This window comes from Protopterus annectens, chromosome 5.part1 (assembly GCF_019279795.1).
Source record: "Protopterus annectens isolate FY-2018-M chromosome 5.part1, PAN1.0, whole genome shotgun sequence".
NCBI classification, from domain to species: domain Eukaryota; kingdom Metazoa; phylum Chordata; order Ceratodontiformes; family Protopteridae; genus Protopterus; species Protopterus annectens.
In genome coordinates this window covers 732,624,979-732,651,718 of record NC_056736.1, presented here as the reverse complement: position 1 = coordinate 732,651,718, position 26,740 = coordinate 732,624,979, and the positions used below count along the sequence as shown (strand labels likewise).

The 26,740-nt window shown below is 39.9% G+C and overlaps 1 protein-coding gene across 1 annotated transcript in view; it reads right to left on the bottom strand.

Annotated features, from left to right (window-relative positions):
* Positions 1-26,740, bottom strand: part of LOC122803631 (coiled-coil domain-containing protein 169-like) — a 404,533-nt gene that overhangs the window by 305,370 nt on the left and 72,423 nt on the right. The window contains exon 2 of the mRNA XM_044073370.1: positions 7,906-7,988. Coding sequence (XP_043929305.1) covers positions 7,906-7,988 — 83 coding nt within the window. The remainder of the gene's footprint in view (positions 1-7,905; positions 7,989-26,740) is intronic.

Here is a 26,740-nt window from a genome sequence, read left to right as displayed (position 1 = left end):
ACAGACAGCAGTATATGTATAGTGCACAGTGACTGGTATACATAGACAGCAGTATGTGTATAGTGCACAGTGACTGGTGGCACTATAAACAGACAGCAGTACAAGTATAGTGCACAGTGATTGGTGGCACTATACACAGACAGCAGTATGTGTATAGTGCACAGTGACTGGTGGCACTATACACAGCAGTGTGTGTGTATAGTGCACAGTGACTGGTGGCACCATACACAGACAGCAGTATATGTATAGTGCACAGTGACTGGTATACATGGACAGCAGTACGTGTATAGTGCACAATGACTGGTGGCACTATAAACAGACAGCAGTACAAGTATAGTGCACAGTGATTGGTGGCACTATACACAGACAGCGGTATGTGCATAGTGCACAGTGACTGGTGGCACTATACACAGCAGTGTGTGTGTATACTGCACAGTGACTGGTGGCACTATACACAGACAGCAGTATGTGTACAGTGCACAGTGACTGGTGGCACTATACACAGACAGCAGTATGTGTACAGTGCACAGTGACTGGTGACACTATACACAGACAGCAGTATGTGTACAGTACACAGTGACTGGTGGCACTATACACATACAGCATATGTGCATAGTGCACAATGATTGGTGGCACAATACTTTGTGACTTGCTACTGTGCCACTTATAGGTCTGTTACTGCGACACTAGTTATGGAGTAGATCACTTTGGTTGTTGATGTGTGTTTTGTGGCCATGTCTTGGTATACAGACACTGCTTTGTCTACAGCAGCTCTGTGGCACACATTTACATATACGTGGCAGCTGCGTGCTTGTATTCTTGTGTACATGTATATAGGTAAATATGTGCTGCAGGGCACTGGGTTCCCTTATTGCCTAATTTGGTGACAACAGTTTGTACCACACATGTATTGTACAGACCTCTAGGTACACATGATCTCTACAGCTATAGAGTATGTCGGCTGTGTTTATTTGTAGGATTATTCTGCTTAAATAACTGTGTTACTTTTATCCATGTATAACTGTCTTTGGGTGTCATATATGCCTTTCAGGATACTTCCTGTACTGTTTCTACTGGCATCCTTATTCTGACAAGTTAATCCCAAGGCTTCACCAATTTTTGTTTTATCCTTTTCAGGGTTACAGTTTAGCTAGAGCCTTTCCTGTAAACAGAGTCACAAGGTAGAAAGAAAATCCTTGATTGCCACAAGATGCATGGACGCACACACACACACACACACACACACACACACACACACACACACACACACACACACACACACACAAAGTATGAATTCCAAAACAGTAGATGCAGCTTAAAATACTTCAATTTTCACATTAGATCATATATTTTATTATAATATTGTTTGTAAACAAATTTTGATTACATGTCATTAATGTTATGAATTTTACAGAAAGTAATTAAATGTTATTGTGTCTTTAAAAGTTGATTAATTTTAATGTATTGGTGGAGCAAACTTAGTGTTTATAAATAAGGCAAGAAAAAGGCTGGTTATTTATATCTCTGAAGGTGCTAACTACTGATGTACTATTGTGAAGGTAAAAAGATTTCTGAGTACCAGCTATTGTCTGGCGGTTTGTCTTTGAGGCTCACTATGTGTTTGAATGATTATAGTTTGTTTTTTTAATACATTCACTAACAAGCTAAAACCATCCCAATGGGCAAATTAAAGAACTACCAGTTCACCTAAATGCATATATGAGAGGAGACAAAACACTTGAGAGAATATCTACACAGACACAGGGTAGACATTTAGACTCCACACAGCCATACAGCTGGCATGAGATTATATTCCCTTAAATGGTCATCTACAGCTAGTCAGTCACGTACTACCACTCACAAAACAGTAAGCACAAGTCATCTACAGCTAGTCAGTCACGTACTACCACTCACAAAACAGTAAGCACAAGTCATCTACAGCTAGTCAGTCACGTACTACCACTCACATAACAGTAGGTACAAGTCATCTACAGCTAATCAGTCATGTACTACCACTCACAAAACACTAAGCACAAGTCATCTACAGCTAGTCAGTCACGTACTACCACTCACAAAACACTAAGCACAAGTCATCTACAGCTAGTCAGTCACATACTACCACTCACAAAACAGTAAGCACAAGTCATCTACAGCTAGTCAGTCACATACTACCACTCACAAAACAGTAAGCACAAGTCATCTACAGCTAGTCAGTCACGTACTACCACTCACAAAACAGTAAGCACAAGTCATCTACAGCTAGTCAGTCACGTACTACCACTCACAAAACAGTAAGCACAAGTCATCTACAGCTAGTCAGTCACGTACTACCACTCACAAAACACTAAGCACAAGTCATCTACAGCTAGTCAGTCATATACTACCACTCACAAAACAGTAAGCACAAGTCATCTACAGCTAGTCAGTCACATACTACCACTCACAAAACAGTAAGCACAAGTCATCTACAGCTAGTCAGTCACATACTACCACTCACAAAACAGTAAGCACAAGTCATCTACAGCTAGTCAGTCACGTACTACCACTCACAAAACAGTAAGCACAAGTCATCTACAGCTAGTCAGTCATGTACTACCACTCACAAAATAGTAAGCACAAGTCATCTACAGCTAGTCAGTCACGTACTACCACTCACAAAACAGTAAGCACAAGTCATCTACAGCTAGTCAGTCACGTACTACCACTCACAAAACAGTAAGCACAAGTCATCTACAGCTAGTCAGTCACATACTACCACTCACAAAACAGTAAGCACAAGTCATCTACAGCTAGTCAGTCACGTACTACCACTCACAAAACAGTAAGCACAAGTCATCTACAGCTAGTCAGTCACGTACTACCACTCACAAAACAGTAAGCACAAGTCATCTACAGCTAGTCAGTCACGTACTACCACTCACAAAACAGTAAGCACAAGTCATCTACAGCTAGTCAGTCACGTACTACCACTCACAAAACAGTAAGCACAAGTCATCTACAGCTAGTCAGTCACGTACTACCACTCACAAAACAGTAAGCACAAGTCATCTACAGCTAGTCAGTCATGTACTACCACTCACAAAACAGTAAGCACAAGTCATCTACAGCTAGTCAGTCACGTACTACCACTCACAAAACAGTAAGCACAAGTCATCTACAGCTAGTCAGTCACGTACTACCACTCACAAAACAGTAAGCACAAGTCATCTACAGCTAGTCAGTCATGTACAACCACTCACAAAACAGTAAGCACAAGTCATCTATAGCTAGTCAGTCACGTACTACCACTCACAAAACAGTAAGCACAAGTCATCTACAGCTAGTCAGTCATGTACTCCTAAGCACAAGTCATCTACAGCTAGTCAATCCTCACAAAACAGTAAGTACAAGTCATCTACAGTTAATCAGTCATGTACTACCACTCACAAAACAGTAAGCACCAGTCATCTACAGCTAGTCAGTCACATATTACCACTCATAAAACAGTAAGCACAAGTCATCTACAGCTATTTTTCGCAAAACAGTAGGCACAAGTCATCTACAGCTAGTCAGTCATGTACTACCACTCACAAAACAGTAAGCACAAGTCATCAACAGCTAGTCAGTCACGTACTACCACTCACAAAACAGTAAGCACAAGTCATCTACAGATAGTCAGTCATGTACTACCACTCACAAAACAGTAAGCACAAGTCATCTACAGCTAGTCAGTCATGTACTACCACTCACAAAACAGTAAGCACAAGTCATCTATAGCTAGTCAGTCACGTACTACCACTCACAAAACAGTAAGCACAAGTCATCTACAGCTAGTCAGTCACGTACCACCACTCACAAAACAGTAAGCACAAGTCATCTACAGCTAGTCAGTCATGTACTACCACTCATAAAACAGTAAGCACAAGTCATCTACAGCTAGTCAGTCACATATTACCACTCACAAAACAGTAAGCACAAGTCATCTACAGCTAGTCAGTCATGTACTACCACTCACAAAACAGTAAGCACAAGTCATCTATAGCTAGTCAGTCCACTCACAAAACAGTAAGCACAAGTCATCTACAGCTAGTCAGTCACGTACTACCACTCACAAAACAGTAAGCACAAGTCATCTACAGATAGTCAGTCATGTACTACCACTCACAAAACAGTAAGCACAAGTCATCTACAGCTAGTCAGTCATGTACTACCACTCACAAAACAGTAAGCACAAGTCATCTACAGCTAGTCAGTCACGTACTACCACTCACAAAACAGTAAGCACAAGTCATCTACAGATAGTCAGTCATGTACTACCACTCACAAAACAGTAAGCACAAGTCATCTACAGCTAGTCAGTCACGTACTACCACTCACAAAACAGTAAGCACAAGTCATCTATAGCTAGTCAGTCATGTACTGCCACTCACAAAACAGTAAGCACAAGTCATCTACAGCTAGTCAGTCACGTACTACCACTCACAAAACAGTAAGCACAAGTCATCTACAGCTAGTCAGTCATGTACAACCACTCACAAAACAGTAAGCACAAGTCATCTATAGCTAGTCAGTCACGTACTACCACTCACAAAGCAGTAAGCACAAGTCATCTACAGCTAGTCAGTCACGTACTACCACTCACAAAACAGTAAGCACAAGTCATCTACAGCTAGTCAGTCACGTACTACCACTCACAAAACAGTAAGCACAAGTCATCTACAGCTAGTCAGTCACGTACTACCACTCACAAAACAGTAAGCACAAGTCATCAACAGCTAGTCAGTCGTACTACCACTCACAAAACAGTAAGCACAAGTCATCTACAGCTAGTCAGTCACGTACTACCACTCACAAAACAGTAAGCACAAGTCATCTACAGCTAGTCAGTCACGTACTACCACTCATAAAACAGTAAGCACAAGTCATCTATAGCTAGTCAGTCACGTACTACCACTCACAAAACAGTAAGCACAAGTCATCTACAGCTAGTCAGTCATGCACTAATACTCACAAAACAGTAAGTACAAGTCATCTACAGTTAATCAGTCATGTACTACCACTCACAAAACAGTAAGCACCAGTCATCTACAGCTAGTCAGTCACATATTACCACTCATAAAACAGTAAGCACAAGTCATCTACACCTAGTCAGTCACATACTCCCACTCACAAAACAGTAAGCACAAGTCATCTACAGCTAGTCAGTCACGTACTACCACTCACAAAACAGTAAGCACAAGTCATCTATAGCTAGTCAGTCATGTACTGCCACTCACAAAACAGTAAGCTCAAGTCATCTACAGCTAGTCAGTCACGTACTACCACTCACAAAACAGTAAGCACAAGTCATCTACAGCTAGTCAGTCATGTACAACCACTCACAAAACAGTAAGCACAAGTCATCTATAGCTAGTCAGTCACGTACTACCACTCACAAAACAGTAAGCACAAGTCATCTACAGCTAGTCAGTCACGTACTACCACTCACAAAACAGTAAGCACAAGTTAAAGATCATCTACAGCTAGTCAGTCACGTACTACCACTCACAAAACAGTAAGCACAAGTCATCTATAGCTAGTCAGTCACGTACTACCACTCACAAAACAGTAAGCACAAGTCATCTACAGCTAATCAGTCATGTACTACCACTCACAAAACAGTAAGCACAAGTTAAAGATCATCTACAGCTAGTCAGTCATGTACTACCACTCACAAAACAGTAAGCACAAGTCATCTACAGCTAGTCAGTCATGTACTACCACTCACAAAACAGTAAGCACAAGTTAAATACACTGTGAGCATCTGAAGACTCAACAAATGCAAAATAACAGGGGGGTGGCAAATTCATTTTTGCTGCCAAGCCAAAAGCTCAGAAGAGATCAGCAAAAAGATTTGCCTCCTGGGTTTCTATACAACCTCTGAGCATTACTGCATGAAACTCAAGTGCCTGTGTCATGTGACCAGCTGAATGCGTTTTTCTGTGCAGCAGATGTTGTACTTCAACCTCAGCCCACCCTGCATGGAGTATTTTCTGGAGGAATATTTATCTAGTTGCTATGCCAGTCATTAGCCAGTGAGAAGAAACATTAGGAAAAAAACAAGAGAGAAGATGCTTCTGGCAGTAGTGCAGAGGTCACTAAAATGTCACGAGTTTGTTGGTGGAAGCTTTGGCCATTGCCTGCCTCTTGCTCCTTTACATTTTCCCTCCTCTAAAACCTTTGGTGTCCAAAAGACCCCACTGTCATTTCCTGGGCTACCTTTCACTAAATAAAGTCATTCTACTACTCTGTTGCAGACCTTATATCTTGCCCTCCTGTATGTCAGCCACCCCCAACAATGCTACAGTAACCTCTGATTGCTGATTATCTGAGGACTGCAGACATACTATAAAAGTTTATGTTCTTCCCCATCAGACATGGAGACTTTCTATACAGCCTGCTAGGATCAAGATTAAACAATCAGAGTGGCAAAGAAAATCTGATGAATTTGGGACTTGGCATGCCCTTCTATGCTAACACCATGGCATAACTTAGCAGAGATACATATGCACACCCTAAATGCAAGAGCTAAAGAATGAAAGAAAGACATACAGAAAGGGGGGGAGATCCCTGGCTGCTGCCACTGCAGAAGGTCCAATCAGTTAAGGCCTAGAATGATCTTACATGCTATACTGTACTTATAAAAGTTATTGTTTTGCTTAGGGTTGTACAGGGTGCTACCACATACCACTGAAAACATGCTGGTTCATCAGTGCAGGGCACCTACATATCAAATGGTACACTTACCTATAGGACAGTAAAGAATACTTCATCTATAGTCCCATAACTCTGAGGTGAAAATTCAGCAAAATGGCATTTTTCTTAGAGTACAGAATGTGGAAAAGGACCTTTGGGCAACAGAGACAACAGAAAGGCACTTGTTGTGTCTTTCGGCGTTTCCCGGTTAGGGGTCGCCACAGCGGAACTCCGGTCCGCTAATAGTTGGCAGTAGATTTTTACATGCCGAGTTGCCGGCCCTGACGCACAACCTTCAACAAAGGTACACCCATTCACGCATGTCTCCACACAGAAGACGCTGTAGCTAAGAAAAAAAAAACAGGATGTCTTACTGTGAGGCGACAACGCTACCGCAGCACCACCACTGCAGTAGACAACAAAAAGGGACTATTAGCCATAAATTGTGGGATCTGTGGCTGACGTCACTCAGATGCTGGGACATTTCTATGGAGAGAGTGATGCCAGAGGTAGAGAGGTCATACAGTCACTCTACAGATATCCTGATCATATGTGTATTTGCTCCAGATATATGCTCAGTATAAACTGTTGTCATCAACAGTTCTCTTTCCATGTCATAGCTAAAGAATCATGTTCAATTCCATTAACTGTACAGAGAGAAGCTAGTCGACAGCATCCAAAAAAAGGTTACCATGGTGATAAGAAAAGGTACACCAGGAGGGACTGGAGCAGTTATGCCTATTTACATTCAACAAAACTGGAACATGTATTGGCACACAAGGAAATGAGAGAATGGTGAAATAGCTTCATCTTAAAATAGAAATAGGAGACATCATTTTTGGAGTAAAACATGAACTAAAAACTAGACATTACTTTTTATTTTAATGAAGAGAAGTGGATAAGTGGAACAGATTACCAGATGGAACTGCGAATCATAAGACTCTAAGCATTTACCTAAGACAGTGGGGGTTAAGAGGAAAGATAAGGATGGGATTGGTATAGGATATCAGCTGCAGAGAAAAAAAAGTCAGTCTTGCCTGCTTCTGCCATCACCAACATGTAATGCAGTGCACCAGTAACAACACACCCATACAGTGATCAGAAATGTTATCTAGCACTTTAAATTCTGCACCATCACTGTTGCTTATATTGTGAAGCCTGCATTAAAGGTAGGAAAGAATACCTTCATACCTTCATGTTCCACAAAGCTGAGTCTTTTCTCTAAGGCATCAATGGTGCTTTTCATTTGAGAGACAGACACTTCTAGTATTGCCCTGTCAATAACAAAGAATAAAACATGAATTATTCACATGACAACGGTTTCCTTATTGAGCAAGTGTCCACATTAGTGTTTTAGCAAACATCAGTTCATTTAATGGATAAATATAATTCTAATTTCTTTAGTTAGTTAAGTTATATTTCCAGAGAAGCATGAGGAAGGTAGGAAGATAGTTAGTAGCTCACCAACCGATTGCTAGAAGTTGAGAACCTGAGATAGGACCTGAGGGGGGATAAGATTTGGTGAGAACAGAAATTAGACAACTGCAATATATAAAGTTTGAACAATAAAAAAATATGCTCAGCAACAAAAGTTCGAGAAAGCAGAATAAAGTAAAAGTGTACACCATCCAAGGTCCCAGATTCAATCTACAGTTCAAGTCATTGGCCGAAATCCATATATTCTCTCCATGTCTGCATTAGTTTTATAGTTTTCGCTCACCTCCTAGCTACACTGAGTCACATATGTATGCATGTGTATATGTATACAGCTACAAACAAATGCAATCTGAGGGTCATGCTGCTCAAAGCTAGAAGTCTATATTTCTAAATGCACTCTCTCGAAGCACTCCTTAAAATGGAGAACATTGACATTTGTGCTGTAACAGAGACCTAGTTCAAGCCAGCAAAAAGCACCCCTTCACTACCAGGATATAACTCATTCCACACCATTCAGCCCCAGAACTTGGACCAAAGCTCCAAAGGCGGTGGTGTTTCCATATTCATAAAGGATGCGCACACCTCCAGACTGGTAGCCCAACATAACGCATCAGAGATATTTCAGGTGCAGCTAACATTGGGTAAGACAGCGAATCAGGTCTTAACCTGCTATAGGTCCCCAACCATGTCCCAAGACTCACACTCCATGTTCCTAAGGACCCTGGAGAATATTAGGATCCAACCTAACACTCTCATACTGGATGACTTCAACTACCCCTCCATTAACTGGGAAACTACTCATGTACCAATACATTTGCCCAACGTTTCCTGGAGTTCATTAATTCCAATGCCCTGGACAAGCTCGTTCTTACCCCCACTAGAGGTAACAACATCCTTGATCTGGTCATTATTAACATGGGCGACCATTGCTCTACACCAATAATCAACTCCTCCCTGGTTAGATCTGACCACAAACTAATCACCTTAGAAATCTAACAAAAACAAACTGAAATCACTTAAAGTCCGGGAAAAGCAAAATGAGTAGCACACCAGTAAATGAAATAATTAAAATGATTTAATCATGTAAAGCGCTTTTCGTTTGCACTATCGGCAAACTTCTTCAGACAACCATTTACTCCTCAAAAGTAGTATATATATACTTTGAGTTCATTAAACAATTAAACAATTAACAAACACAATGGCTTTCACCTTGGAAATCCACATCCCTCTCACCCTACTCCACCCCCCGCAAAGGTAACCACCATGAAAAACTTCTCCAAAGATAACTTTGGGCTCCTAAAACCAGAGGTGGCTAATGGCACGGCACCCATGCAAATGGAGAATCATACACCAATGCACTGTACAAACATGTACACAAATGCATGGATCTTGCCATACCCAATAGAACCAAGACTCTCTCCTCCAAAAAAAGGAATCCAATCTGGTGGTCCCCTGCCATAAACAAACTCTATAACAGAAGGAGGAAACTGATGCAGAATAAGGTGAAGTCCCAAGACTGGAAAAACTCCCTTATCAGCCTCAACAAAAAGTTGAGATCCCTCATCAAATTCTCTAAAGCTAGCTATAAAAACAGAATTGCAGCAGACAGTAAAGACAACCACAAGGCCTTCTATAGTTATGTAAAGAATCTCCACAGCAATACCCAGATTTTCTATGAGCTACTACACAATGGTACCTCCTATACTGAGCCAACAGATATTGTCAACATACTGGCCAACAAATTCAGTGCCAACTTTACCCCTCTCCCCCTCCCCAAAGGACCAATCACAATACCAGTAGATTGCCAGGCACCCAGTATTACTGCTGCACAAATTAAAACAGCACTGTCCAAGGCCAAGAATACAGCTTCTATGGGACCTGACAATATTCCTGGCTATGTTCTACATGAACTACAGAGTGAACTAGCACCTCACCTGTGTAACCTGTTCAATCACAGCCTCACCTCAGGCTTTGTCCCTACCGAATGGCTCACTGCTACAGTCATCCCTCTCCACAAAGGAGGAGTGACTACAGATCCTGGGATCTATCCCCCTATTAGCCTGACGGGTCTGATATGCAAAGCTATGGAACCCATCATCATGGACCTAATAAACAAGGATATAGGGAATCTCCAAACTCTGGATCCTACACAGTTTGGTTTTGTGAAGGGTAGATCATGCCTGCTCAACTTGGTCATCTTCTATGAGTCAGTCACGAGAGCTGTGGATGAAGGCAAGGTGGTTCATACAGCTTACCTTGATCTGGCCAAGGCCTTTGATACCATTTCCCACTCAGGAATAATAGAAAAACTCACTAAGCTAGGCATCAACTCCTATATCATTTGGTGGGTTGTAAACTGGCTCACAGATAGAACCCACGGTGTGAAAGTAGCTGCCTCAGACTGCCGACCAGTCGTGAGTGCAGTCCTACAGGGTTCAGTCCTGGGTCCTCTCCTGTTTAGTATCTACTTCTCCGAAGTTCAGGCCAACATGAAGGGCCTCTGGCTGATAAAGTTCATGGACGATTGCAAGTGGGGAGCTATAATTAACTCTTCAAGTGATGTTCACATCCTACAGAAAGGCCTTACTGAGACAAACGACTGGTGTCAAAACCATGGCCTTAAGCTCAATGCCAAAAAATGTGTTGTCATCTTTGGGAAAAACCCAGTTCCCATGAATTACATTGATGGTAGTCCACTGAACACAGAAGGCGTTATAAGAGATCTGGGAACACAGGTTGACAACAACCTCTCCTTTAATCACCACATTGCCAGTGTGGTCAGAAAGTCCTTCTATGTGGCACATCTCATTACTAAGGGTTTTGCATCCAGGAAGAAAGAGGTCATTGTCTCCCGCTACTCTTCCCTCATTAGGCCAGTCATCAAGTACAATGCCCCATTTGGCATGTACCTCACTAGACACCTGCAACAACTGCAGAGGCTGAAAAAGTACCTCACAAAGAGGATCCTAGGCTTTAAACATGTGTCCTATATGCTCAGACTCAAAAAACTCCAACTATTCTCTGTCTCATATCGCCTACTTAGAGGCGATCTCTGCTTGACTTACAAAGCCATGGTACATCTAAAGAAATCGCAATCCCTCCACACCACAACCTCCAGATACCTCAGCCTCAATACCACAATCAACAGAATGTGCTGGATGGGCAGGTTCATAACCCAGAGACTGCTCATGCTATGGAATAGACTTCCCATACATTTCAAACAGATAACCTCACTGGCCCTCTTCAAGAGAAATCTTGATCAGTGAATGAGAAATAGAAAATTCACCCCAGGGATCACTCCAGTGACTCTACTCAACAGACGCACTGGGAACTAAGGTTGGGTGGCACGATGCTAAGGTAATCCTATGGGCTAGGCTTGTAAAGGCTCCAGGGCCATTAGTATAGTGCACACCTATGAACCTAATAACTTATGTATTTATTTAATTGCTTTTGAATTTGCCATTAGAATATACTTTAACAATTATCTATTGACCAGATCCGCTTAACCACTTAACAAATATAAACATAAGTTATGGCTGAAAAATGGAACATAGACCAAGTTCAAATGCAGGGCTTGTGAGGACCTACCAAACAAATGACAAATCCCAGGAAGGAACTGGATCCCAAACTGGGGGACCTTCAAGGAATGCCTTGGAAATCTTGAAGGAAGCAAGAGGAACCTTGTCCGCACCAACATGGAAATTAGAGATGGCTGACAGCTGTAACTTAATGGCAGAAAAACTAGAACCAGACTGAAACAACTCAGCAAGAAAATCCAAAACAGATTCTAAAGGAGTGGAAAAAGGGTTGAGTCCATGAGACTGCCCAAAGTACAAAATGTCTGCATTTACTGGAATACACTTTTCTAGTAGATTGTTTTTGAGATAAGGACAAGATGTGAACTACAGCCTGTAAAAGCTTGGGATTTCTGGCTATCGGGGGAACTGGAGAAACCATGCAGTTAACTTGAGGGACTGAAGACTTGAGGGTCCAGACCCACTGGATGAGAAATGAGATCCAGAATGGCATCCAGTAACCCAAGGAGTACTTCAGAAGAGGCCAAAGGAAGGGACACAACTGACAAGGCCAAAAAGGTGCTATGAGGATGAGGCTGAGCCAGTACACTTACCCCTTTAAATGGTAAACAAACAAACCAATAATAACTTAAAAAATGAACATCCAGGAAATTCATTCCTGATCCCAAATGCAAAAGCTTTTTTCAAGTCAGCAGTTTATTTCCCTCTATTAAATCATAATTCTCTGATTCTATGCCAGGGGTTGCATGGATGGATCTGAAACAGCAAAATGTCTGTGCTTAACTCATACTTGAAAACCTCATGGCTCCTTCTTCCACAGTCCCATTGGCTTAGCTATAGATGATAAAATAGAACCCCCACCTGCAAAATCTTGGGTATTACTGAGCTTTGAGATACATAAGCAGTAGTATTCCCTAACAATGATGGACCCAGAGGTCATAGTATCCCCTAACAATGATGGACTTCGAGGTCACAGTAGTATCTCTAACAATGATGGACCCAGAGGTCAGCACTAGTATCCCTAACAATGATGTGCTCAGAGGTCAGCAGTAGTATCCCTAACAATGATGAACTCAGAGGTCAGCAGTAGTATCCCTAACAATGATGGACCCAGAGGTCAGCAGTAGTAACCCTAACAATGATGAACTCAGAGGTCAGCAGTAGTATTCCCTAACAATGATGGACCCAGAGGTTATCAGTAGTATCCCTAACAATGATGGACTCAGAGATCAGCAGTAGTATTCCCTAACAATGATGGACCCAGAGGTCACAGTAGTATCACTAACAATGATGGACCCAGAGGTCACAGTAGTATCCCTAACAATGATGGACCCAGAGGTCAGCAGTAGTAACCCTAACAATGATGGACCCAGAGGTCAGCAGTAGTATCCCTAACAATGATGGACCCAGAGATCACAGAAGTATCCCTAACAATGATGGACCCAGAGGTCAGCAGTAGTATCCCTAACAATGATGGACCCAGAGGTCAGCAGTAGTAACCCTAACAATGATGAACTCAGAGGTCAGCAGTAGTATCGCTAACAATGATGGACTCAGAGGACAGCAGTAGTAACCCTGACAATGATGAACTCAGAGGTCAGCAGTAGTATCCCTAGCAATGATGGACCCAGAGGTCAGCAGTAGTATCCCTAACAACGATGGACCCAGAGGTCAGCAGTAGTATCCCCAACAATGATGGAAGCAGAGGTCAGAAGTAGTATTCCCTAACAATGATGGACCCAGAGGTCACAGTAGTATCCCTAACAATAATGACACAGAGGTCAGCAGTAGTATCCCTAACAATGATGGACCCAGAGGTCAGCAGTAGTATCCCTAACAATGATGGACCCAGAGGTCAGCAGTAGTATCCCTAACAATGATGGACCCAGAGGTTATCAGTAGTATCCCTAACAATGATGGACGCAGAGATCAGCAGTAGTATTCCCTAACAATGATGGACCCAGAGGTCACAGTAGTATCCCTAACAATGATGGACCCAGAGGTCAGCAGTAGTATTCCCTAACAATGATGGACCCAGAGGTCAGCAGTAGTATCCCTAGCAATGATGGATCCAGAGGTCAGCAGTAGTATCCCTAACAATGATGGACCCAGAGGTTAGCAGTAGTATCCCTAACAATGATGGACCCAGTGGTCATCCTTTTCCTTTCCTGAACAGTGATGATAGCCACACCCCATCATCTGTTCCAACTTTACCAACCAGTCACTAGATGTATGGCTATCACCACTGTTTACACCAGAACAGAGTTCTTCTCACACTATGTTGCCATCAGATCTGCCTATGGCCTTGAAAACATGTCCCCACAACACACATATACAATGTGAGCTGACCTTTACCTTACCCTTTCTCAGCTTGACCTCCTGCCAACTCTTACCTATTCCATCCCCATCACCCATGTTCAGCCCCCTTCCTGTTTTTTATATAACAATGTGCGTAACTCATTAACAGTCATATACTCTGTACCCAGCATGCCCTACAAACCTGTATTTTTCTTACAGCACTTTTTTTTCTCTTCTCTCTCCCTAGCTGGCATTCTCCTTCATCAGAAGTACTCCATATGCAGGGGAACTGTACACTTCAGACCCAATTTGCATCTCTATCCCCTTGGGTTCTTTTCTGTTTTGACACTGCAGTGCTTTTTGCATGCACTGGCATGATATGTGTGAAACAACTCCTTGCTATATTTATGCAGAGCCTGAATTTGCTTCTCCAAGTCAGGATTCATATTTTAATCTTTAGAATATCAAGACCTTAGCCACTGAGGAAGGTAAACATCCAACTCAATGGATAACTGCATATTAGTAAGTGATCAAACTTAAAATTGCAAAATACCCCTTTTTCTACTTCCCATGACAAAGATGTAATCAAATGCATGTTTATATTACTTACTGTAGTACAGTATAGAATTCAGTAGTGTGGTGACAGGTTTGCTATGGTTTGTTAATTTTCTAGTTTAATTTTAGGCAGTTTAGATATATATACAATCAAATCTGTTTTGCACTGGCAAGCAAAGGTCAGTGTTTTAGGATATATCAATATATTGTTGTTGTTGTTTGTCTTTCGGCTTTTTCCCGGTAAGGGGTCGCCATAGCGGATATATTAATATATTATCTATCTATAAATATATGGGTATATTCACTTTCAGGTAGCCAATATGTCAACCTTCCAAGCAATGACTGCAAAAAGTCGACAAACTGAAAGTCAATAAGCTACCATGCATGTGCCAAGAAAGAACCTCGGAGCATGCAATACTTACTATAAAAATAAAGACAAAAACATTGGTTCCCCTATTCCCTGTACTAATTATATGCAATAACTCATAGATATCACAATACTGAGGAAAGGGCATATTCCCCAACCATAAGAATTTTGCAGTCTCATTCACTTGTTGATCAACTATTTATTCAAGCAACTGGAGTTGCCAATAAATGTTGAACATTTAGACCAACAGCAGTCCACCTATATATATATATATATATATATATATATATATATATATATATATATATATATATATCTATATATGTATGTGTGTGTGTGTGTGTGTGGGGGTCTATATTAGAACTTCAAAAGGGCAAAAGAGCGAATGCCCTTACTTCGACACATCTTAAGTGAAACCACTAAATCTCGAATGGCCAGAACACTGATTTTTTTCCAAGGGAAAAAAATCGCTGGGCCATTGTCCGGAATTTGCCATTTCCTCCACTGTAGTGCAATCTCAGAGTTGGTATATTTAAGTGTCTGGGTTTTTTTTTTTTTTTTTTTTTTTTTTTTGTTGGCCCAGCGATTTTTTTCCCTGGGAAAAAAATCACTGTTCTGGCCATTCAAGATCTATTGGTTTCACTTAAGATGTGTCAACATAAGGGCATTCACTCTTTTGCACTGTCGACATTCTAATATAGACCTGTGTGTGTATGCTATGCATAAATGTTCCAACATTTTAATAAACTGCAGTTGTAGGGGGCTGAGGTAGGTGAGCATTGTGTTCTTTTTAGGGGTTGTCAATGCACATTTATTTATTTCTATTTATTTAACCAGGTAGATGGACTGATCTACTTACACTCCTGAGCCAAGAACTGAGCTCATGGGGGCATAGTACAATTGAAATTTGTACCAGATCTAACAAAAGAGTAAAAGGTTTCTTCAAAGTATTAACATAGGACTAATTTAAAAGCAATGCAGTTTGGGAAAAAATTTAGTAATTATTTACATGACTGACATGAAAACAATGCAACTGTTGTGAGCAAATTTCAAGATGAATAGTATTTGCAGACAGCATTTGTGGAAACAATCTTCAAGAAGCATAACACTTATAGATATAATGATTCCATGTAGTTTCACTTTCTGAATGACTCTCATACAGTTCATAGTACATGGGGCCCGATTCCAAAAGGCTTGCTTTCAGTGTAACTGACCACTTAGTCTGAGCGCAGGCTAAGAGCAGGTGTTTTGAAATCTGGTCCCCGAAGTAATCCTGTTTATACATAGGCCTTACACCAAAGTAAAATCACTTACACTGAGAGCAGGTCCTCTGGAATCAGGGCATACTTAACACTGAGAGCAACTCTTTTGGAATCTGTCCCCATGATTTCAAGATCAGAAGAGTTTTGGTACAGCACTGTATGTAGAGGCTAAATTATACTCATATAACATGACCAACCTGATAATCTAAACATAGTCTGTAAAATATTTACATGTGTTTTCTTGAAGCAGGTGCTGTTTCAGCTTTCTTTAAAAACACTTAAAACGTTTCTTGGTTATGGATCTCATTAGGTAACTAATTCCAAGTTGCAGGCCCATTTTTGGAGGCCTTCTCTCAGGCTGCTAGACTGAAGTGAAGAGGAGGATCTCATATTAGTATGAGCAGTTCACTGCAATTACTTCTCAGAGAGTAAAAGGGAGCTCTAATTGCCACATTAATATGTAAGTGCAGAAAATGTTTGTACACAAATATTTAGTAAGAGATTTGCCCTACTATTTATCGGCAGCCCACAGCATTTTTCCAAAAAAGACGTGGTGATGTGCTCAAGGATCTGCCAATAAAACAAAGCATCAACTTCTGTACACTTCCAAGACGGATGCATATTGTGCAGCAAACTGATCACAGCTCTCTCAGTGTAAAAAAAAAGAAAAATTGTTGAAAAAAGGTAAAGGTTAGTCCGTTTTGGTAAGATTTAGTTACTGGTTAGTAAGTACACTGCCTGTATGTTGGTAAATAAGACATTTGAAAAATGTAAGAGGAAACTGACAAGAAAAAACAAAGAAGTTCTGGCTAGGAAGGACCTTGCAGCTGTTCAGCAGAAAGCAGTTCCAATTGTAGCTTTGGTACTTTAGAAGAAAAAAAAAAATGAGTTGAACTCAGAAGTAATAAACATAAGTGGGATACTAGAAAGATATTTAAGGCCAAGTACCAAAAGGCTGGAAAAATAAAAGAACATTTATGTAGTCATTCAGATGAGCTGATAAAACTGCAGGAATCAGATAGAATGAGATTAACAAAAAAACTGCTTTGAACATGAGGATTTTGAAGAAGAAATGTTTCAAAAAATAGTTGAAGATTAATTGCTAGAAAATGCATGTAATATCACAGTATCCGTTTCAATCTTATATCTCTCTCTTTGCTATATACAAGCCTGTGTCTATTTCTAATGAATATTCAACACTGTATACACTTACGCAAGCTATGTACATGCTCTGTTTTTAAATGATATTTATGCAACCTATTGTAAATTTTTCTCTCGTGTCAAGTGCATTTACCTATATTTTGTATTCCTTCTGATATCATGCAACTGTATTTTATGTATATGAAAGAAAATTGGTGTTATGTGTGGAACTTCTCCCACTTGAAAAAAGGTTTTATCCCAGTCAGTCTTTCCCTGTAAACAAAAAGAGATAGATAAATAAATAAGTAATAAATAAAGACACAACACACATAGAAAACCTAAGATTTTTTGTACCATTGAAACTAGGAGTGGAATGTGTTCACTATATGAAAAAACAAGTAAGCAATAACCCTGGTGTTCAAGAACAGTATTTATTAATTGAGGTTGTGCATTGTGTGTATTCTTCAAATCTGACCACCGGAAATTACATGAGATCTATATAAGAAAAGTTGCAATCATACCAACAGAAAGAGCTACTCCTGCAAAATTATGACAGGAAAGAATGCTTGAAGAAAATGATTTTTCCCTGTACACCAGGCAAAACAGAAACAAGTTTATCCTGGGAATCAAGGGAAGCTGACAGGCAGGTGCTACATTCAAGTTTGTATATCCAGCTGCCTTCATAATATTTACTTTTTTCCTGGAGGATTGAAGAAGTTTTGTAATCAGAACAGGTCATGGAGGAAATAAAAAATGTTAATGAACAAGGAGTGTGCCAGTAAACCGAAAGGGAATCTGCTTCTCAAGCTTCTGTTAATAAGAAAGCCAAGCACAAGACTTTGGCATTGAAATATTTTCCATTGTTCCAACGGAAAATGCTTGAATCCACAAAACAACAGAACATCTCCTGGAAGGCTGTTTAGCCGAGGCACTAGACACAGAGAGAATATTGTTGTGTGCTAACAAATTATTTTGCTTCACTGGTGCTGTTTTCTTGTTTTGTGGATCCATGCTTTTCATCTGTGTGGTTTTAGAAAAATGCTTAAATGACAGAATGAAACCCCGAGGGGAGTACACTAGATTCACAAAACAGAAATTAAGATTAGGAGATTTTGATAATCGAGAAGAAGACCAGCAAGAGAGTGAATTTAATGAATAAGTGACAGAACTGCAAATTAGTAATCCCAATATATGTAGTTTAGATATGATTTTTTTCTGCATGAAGAAGTGAAAGTTTGACTGTGTTTAACTGATGGGAGAACTGTGATACATAAACCCCCACGTTATGTCAGTAAGAGTTATAAGGACAATGACTAGCATGAAGACAGCTCCAAGTCTGGTTAGAAGGAGGGAGTGATCAACTGATTCAGGTGGTCAAGTGATGTCTGGAAAGATGCCTCCTCCAAAGGGCCCTTCAATCATATTAGCATCAGTATTTTCTGTCACTGCATATAATACTGTAAGGGTGCCAAACCTTTGTGGAAACCACATTGAAAATTTATATAAAAGTCCATACTGGTTTACATAGTCAAATAAATGCTTATAAATCATTTTTTCAAAAATGTTTGCTAAAGGACATAAGCTGCCAAGTGCTCTATGAGGAAGCTGTCTTAGGAAGAAGCAGGGTTATCGTGTTTGAAATAATCTAGAACAATACATGTCTTTATTGAAAATACTAAAGATGTATAGTAATGGTTTGCCAATTAGTAGAGTGGTTAGTCAAGGAAAAGTTGGATGCAGTTTCCTAAATTGTGTACCTGATTGTTTTATCCATCTTTCTCATCATTTCCTGTACACCATTTGATGAGATTCTCTTAAAGTACAAAGTAGACCTATATCTGCTACGGGGTATGTTTGGGAGCTAGCTGCCCTATCACATACTGGCAGGTTATCTTGAGAGGTTATTGACTGATTTATATTTATGAAAAGGAATATCTAGAGGTAGTTTTTATATTCAAAGGCAAAAGGGTATTGGGGGGGGGGTCTGGAGTGATTATGACAGCTGAGTCAGTGATGTGGATTGTTAGGTTTTCAATTACTTTCCAGAATTGTTTAGTTAATGATGATAAGGCTTGTTATCTACTCCATAGAAAGTACCTTTGGCAGAACGTGTTGCTATCCTGCATGTCTATCTAAATTCAAAGAAGGCCTGGTGTAAGGTGTTATTTAATCAATCCCTTTTCCAAGTTTTCCACACTATGTCCCTCTATCTCATTAAAGCCTTGCATTTAGTAATTAGTTTTGGGCAAAACCTTGCCCTGAGATGCCAGTAAATCTGTGGAAACAGGTTTTCTTGAATCACAGACCAGAGACTTACTGTGATCTGTTTCTGTGGAGGTATGGCTTGGAGGTTTGAGTCCTTGGGCTGTGATATTGGGTGTTGTAATTGTTTTGAATGATGAATATGAGGTGATAGGGCAGTGGTCAACCCAGCTGTTACTTAATGCTGATACACTAAGGCACCTGCTGACATGTCATTTTTATGATCTAATAGTGACCTAGACCTATAGAAGGCTTGAGTTTTGTAGGCTTCTTTTACTAACGGTTTTCCAATTATTGTTCTTTTAACCATGTTTCATAATGTTAACATTATGTGAGCACAGCAAATTTTCCAATAAAAAATTATTACAAATGCTGCTTGCAACAGAGACCAAAAAAAGATAAATACATTTTTGATATCTATGAACTGTTAAATTTCTAATCTGACAAAAGTTTTATCGTATGCTAGCCAAATATTGTAATTTACTTACTGCAAAAATTCTCTTCCCCTGTCTTGACAAGCAGACCCGATCCTGTCTTAATATATATGTTCCCAAAATTAAGCTTGGATGTTCTATAAAAAAGTGGATGTTTTTCATATAGGCGTTTCCCCCAAAAATCTTTCCATTAACGCTGACCCAACTCTCCTTTCTATATGTGGCTTGTGAAAAGTAAGTCCTAATACCCTTACAAGCTATCTTATCTAAGACGGGCATAAGTTATCTAGTGAAAGTCAATGAGTCCTTAAAGATGAGATCATTTGAGCCAACATGAAAAAAAACAGCTCCATCCTTCCTTACAATTAGGTGTTCTAAGGCCCTAATCACGTACTGTATTTTTTATATTCAATGTTCATTATCCTCTTTGCAAATGTAAGTAGACGTTCCTTTAATAACTGAATATCCAATTACTAATACAGCATTTCCAGTGTAATCTAGGGGATGTAGCTCAGTGGTAGACAGCATGCTTTGCATGTGTGAGGTCCTAGGTTCAATCCCCAGCATCTCCATAGCTTTGGACGGTGCAATGGTGCAGTGGTAGCATTCTCACCTCAAAGCAACAGGTTCTCTGGTTCAATTCTCAGCTGGGGTGCCTTCTGTGTGGAGTCTTTATGTCCTCCCTGCATTTGTGTGGGTTTTCCCTGGGTACTCTGGTTTCCTCCCATGTTACAAAGACATGCGTCTGCAGCATTTCTCCCCGGGCCTCTGCTAAAAAATGACTTTGTTCTAAGTCGAAATCTGAAGAATCCTCTACCTCTCATTCAGTAATGTCTGCTCTTTCATTTGTTATAAATGTATAATCTTCATTAACTTTAATCTTACTTATCTCACCATTTCCACCACCTACTTTATTTGCAAGCATACAGTTCTCATCTAGCTGTCTTTGTACTTCCACAGTCTTAGCCAAGTTCCCAACCTCAGTCTACTTTTATTTATTAAAGTAATGCTCTTTAATCCTTCCCAGTTCAATATACAGCTATTCCTTTTAGCCAGCCCCTTGCCTCATTTTCCTACCTTCTCAGTTAACACAATTATTTCATTTTATGTAGACTTTATGTTTTGTGATTAACAATTTTATTGTTTCTTTTATTATTCCCATCTCTGGGTGAACAATATTACAGCTGAAATCATCAATAGTGGAGATGAGGACTGCAGTTCTTCTGCCACCAAGAGCAAGAGTTTATAGATGTGAAAGAATGGCAATAGAGAAGCAAAAGGTAATGGTTCGTGTTGCAATAGGTGCTGTATAGGACTGGGGTATTTACAGGTGCAATGAAGGTATGACTGAGAAAACAGTGGTAGGAGAAGGAGGTGTGATTAACTGTTTCCAAATGGAGTAGAAACTTGCGTTGGAACGGGAGAGAATAACCATATTATCTACTAGCATATACTGAAGGGAGAGGAATAAAATGGTGACAACAGGAACTGGCTGCTGGAAAGTATCATTAGAGTAGGCTACTAGTCATGCCAAGTAGTAAAGTCCATGTTAAAGTAGGCTGGAAAACACAGGGTGATACAGAGGAACGTCATTATGGGTAGATGTTTCTTGTTGCTTCCATCAAGCACTGCGAGAGAAGGCAGTATATTTGGCGATGGACAGAATGCATTTTTACAGTAGGCTAACATAAGAGTGGCATGTGTATGTTGCTGAGCAACTGAGTTTAGAGAAGGAAGTATTGTTTAGCTATAGCTGATGAGTAGTAGTGACAATATATTGTTGGATAAAGTATAGATTGGGTTAAAAATACTAGCTAATTGAATGAGGTCATGGGAGAGCAGAGAAGGTAATCTGAGCCATCTTAATAGTGTGGTATTTACTAATGGTTGGTGATCTGGAAGGTCTGTGGGTTTTAAAATATGTAGGTTGAAAGATAAAGATGCTAAGTGTGGCAAGTGATATTTAAAGGTAATATTTTGGAGGGGGGTTGGAGAGAAAAGTGAAGAACAGTATGCATGACTGAGCACAGCTAGGATTTTCACAGCAGAGGAATCTCCAGAAAGAGTGACTTCTTCAAAATCCTATACTGCTTCTGAAATGCACAAACTAAGGATGCAGCGGTAAGGTAGTAACTTGTGCTGGTGTCACAGCATGTGGATAACCTGAGTATGGGCTCATAGGCCTCGAGCTGTTAACTAGCTGTTTCCTTTAGTCTAGTAGTGCAAGGCTCCATTACCTCAGCTTACATTGCCTAACTGTGGGATGTGGGACTCCGATCAAGTGACTTAAACACACACACTGCCCCCAGGCCGAGATAGAAAAAGGTTCATGGAGATCAGTGTTCTACTCCTGAAAATAAATACAAATAAAATAAAATAAAATAAATTGTGATATAAGCTGCTTATTTTGTAACAAGCAATAAGTTAATCACCTTATTGCTTTAGAACTACAGAACAGCAAAATCAGCTTATGTAGTTTATTACATTTTAATGTTGAAAGTTGAAAATTTAACTTTTTTTTTCTCTGTTAAATGCTTTTTATGGGTTCTATGGTATCTATGTCTATGTATTCTATGGGTTACAGTCTCTCTCTTTTTATATTCTCTAATAACATTTTCCATTGAAAAAACAGAATCAGCTATAATGCTACAAAATACCTCTTTGTTAATGAGAATAAATGCTCTAACCTTATGTGCTTTTACACCCAAAGGAGGTATTAAATTATCCCACACTTCATACCTGTCCATTTGTTTTTCTTTACTTTGAATCTTTACATCATACTTCTGTTTTTCATTTTCTTTTACCTTCTTTTCTGATACTCAGCATTTGCCTTCTTTTACTTTCTCTGCAAATGTTTCACCGCTATTCTTCAGGGTTGTCTCTACATCCTCCTTTTGTATTTTCTCCACAATGTCCCCCCAGGAAACATCTCCTTCATTTTCTGGCTCACTCTGCATCACCATTTCTTTAAAAAAATCATCCGACAAGCCTCCCAGCTGGAGGGTTGTAATTATACTTCCATCATTTGCTGACTCATCTCCACCAAACAGATTTCTTTGAAACGTTTCCTCAGAATCCTACATACATTCCATAGTCTTGATACTTTCTCCTCCACTTCCTTCACCACTCCATCATCTCCTTCTCGCATTTGCCTCCCTGTTTCTTTGGGCCACCTCTGCATCTATGATGGAAACAGCAAGAGCTCCTCCAAAATGGGTCCCATTCACAACAATAGGGGAAGTTCCCCCATGACCCAGTCACATTTCCCCTGGTAGTACAAATACCACCTTGGGGGTCCCCTGTAAAGAAATCACTAGCCAACTGGAGTCAACAAAGGATAAATAAATAAATCATTGATGATTTGCCAAAAATTTAGATAAACTTTTGATTACAATCCATGGCTGGAGATAAACGTATACAGCGTACCATATGCATGATTTTATAACAACGTTTATCTGGTATCTATTATTAGGATAATATCTATATATATATATATATATATATATATATATATATATATATATTCATATTCACATGCGTACACACAAACACACACACACACACACACACACACACACACACACACACACACACTGTACCCATTACCTGCAAATTGAAAATAGTCTTAAGATATGTATATATACATATATATATATATATATATATATATATATATATATATATATATATATAATCTAGGATCCGTATGGATCCCCGAACGGCAACATCACCAAAACAGATTCAGCCAGGCATACTTGCGCAAAAGTGCTTTTCACCGAAGAAGCACTTTTGCGTAAGTATGGAGTACAAAAAGTGTAGTATATGCCCTGAAGTGTCCATGTAATCTTTTTTACATAGGAGAAACAGAACATTTAGAACCAGGGTCTTAGAACATTTGAGGGATATAAGAAACCAAAGGATGGAAAATTCAGTTGCCATGCACTTTTCTTTGTGCCATAATGGGAATGAAAAACCCTTCAGGGTACCATATTACAAAAGGTAAACGTTTTTATGGACAGTGATTTAAAACAGAAGCTACTTTTTAAAGGGTCCTGGCAATAGGTGCATGTCCCTCTACATCTGCACTAGTGAGGACAACAGCCAGGAATAGGGATGCAACCCACCCCATAGCAGTGCAGGAAGTTGTCCCCTCCCATATTACTATCACATTCCTAAAACAAAGACATCTGAAGTCTTCCACTCATGTCTACAGACTCTTCCACCCCATGTCCATTTTGCTTGCCTGATGTGTGACATACGTTTCAGAAAACTAAAGTCTTCCCATACAGTTCCCCTACCAACTGATCCACAGTGGTACATGAGCTGCCATTTGGCACTATATGTTCATAGGTTCATAGGTAGGCACTTGGTTATCAGCCTACGGGCCTACGTAAGCCTAGCCAACAAGGTTCCCTGGCTTACGCCACCCAAGAAAGTTATAGGTTCATAGGTAGGTACTAGGCTATCAGCCCAAGAGCCTATGTAAGCCTAGCCAAATAAACAGCCATGCAGGTCTCGAACCCAGGACCCTATACACCATAGTCACAGTAATTAACCACCAAGCCATCAGAGAAGTACTCTCTTCATGCTGCCATAGCCCTAAACTGACAGAGAATTCTGTATTAATACATGCATAATAACGCATAATTAAAGGCTCACACTCATTCAGAATTGTCACTGAAAACCAGAAATAGTGATCACATCTGGGAAGGTGTTAGGAGCTTGCATGTCACTAGAAAATAACAGGAGGACTCCAGGTACCAGAAATATGTTTTGGTGTTCTTGACTTTTAAGAAGAAGAAGGTTGCAGGTGAAGGAAGGCACAGATGGAAGGAAGAAAATGTGATGGGTTTTTAGTTTGCAGTCATGGTTAGGGACACTAGAAACCAGTGACAGTCATTAGGGGACCCACCACCTAGTGGGGCTGGCCAGAAAATGGTTTCTAAAAACAATATAAAGATATGCAAAAGTCAGTGATAGTCACATATGCATACTACTGTTATCTTCTGCTCACTATAAGCCTGGACTGACATACATACCCTAATTACAGCAGCTTTGCAAATCATCTCTGGCGCATCTGGAGGCAAGATGAAATGCAATGGATCAGTTTGGTGTTCTGTGCACATTTTAGTGAAGCCCACTCTAGAGCTTAGGTGACATAACACACCTTTGATTTGCTGCTTCAGTGATCAGGGATGACTACTTCACAGCTTTCACCAGATTTATGTGCACTCTGTTGGTTGGAACAAATAGTGTGGCAAGCATATACATAAGATTGGCTGAGAACAAACTATCACTGAAAAGAAAAGGTGAGGACTATAAAACCAGAAAACCATGTGCATATTGTGTAAGCAGGACTTTCTTGCTAAATGTAAAATAATTTAACACAACAGCAAGTATAATCAAAAAGTTTGTTATGAGTCTTGGTCCAGCCAGGATCAATATGTATTCCTCTTGAAATATATTCTGCTGATGCCCTCCTATGTGACCATTGCTTTCAGTCATCCTTTCAGGTCTACATAAAGTACACATATTTTGCAAGAAAGTAGAACTTCTGTTGAACAAATATCACAAACCCTTAGTAGTTTGCAGTAAAGCAGCAAAGTCTCACAACATGGCCATTAAAGTCATCTGATTTCTCTCCAAGTTGTGGACATTATTTATCCATGGGGCATAAGACTAACTAGTGACATCAGAGGGGCATAAAACTAACTGGTGACATCAGAGAGTCGTAAAACTAACAAGTGACATCAGAGATGCATAAGACTAATGAGTGACAGAGGGACATAAGGCTAACGAGTGACATCAGAGGGACATGAGACTAACTAGTGACATCAGAGAGGCATAAAACTAACAAGTGACATCAGAGGTGCATAAGACTAACTAGTGACATCAGAGGGGAATAAGACTAATGGGTGACATTAGAGAGGCATAAGACTAGCGAGTGATATCAGAGAGGCATAAGACTAACAAGTGACATCAGAGGGGCATAAGACTAATTGGTGACATCAGAAGGGCATAAGGCTGACTGACACTGGAGGGGCATTCTTTTAGGTTGCTCTACCATTCTTATCATGGTGAAATTTGTTAACATTGTTTATATCACCATTTAAATCTTTTTTTCGCTTAATGACATACGAGACCAGAACTATTCTCATTTCTAGTAACTGGTTTTATATGGAAGTTGAGGGGTGGCTTGCATGTGCCCAGGTTTGTGTGGGTGGAGATGCACTGAAAAACTAAAGAAAATAACCTAACTTACTATATTGTTAGATTTCTAAACATAGTTCTCAATTTCTTTGTCCAAGTATCAGGGATAAAGCAAAAATAATGGGCTGACAAATACCTACAATCAGGAACAACTTTTAAATATCACTCTAATTTACTTAAAAAGTCAATAGAACACATTTTGCATCAGCATATATTTTCTGAATATTAAGAAGTATAAAACTGTAATGTCTGGCATTATTAACTGACAGTAATCCTCATGATTTAGCCAGAACATTTAAAATTTTACCAAGGACAGGACAAATATGGAGGCAAAATCAGTGAAGTTCTGCAAACTTGAGGGCAGTTTTGGTACCTGGGATTGTGCATGTGGTGTGAGGGTGAGAGAAGTGCAAATAGTGCATTCATTATTCTTTTATTTATTTCTTACTCCAGTGGTGAACCCTGGAAAATGAACAATAATCAAACGTTCTTACCAAAATAGAATATAACTAGCAATGTTGCCTT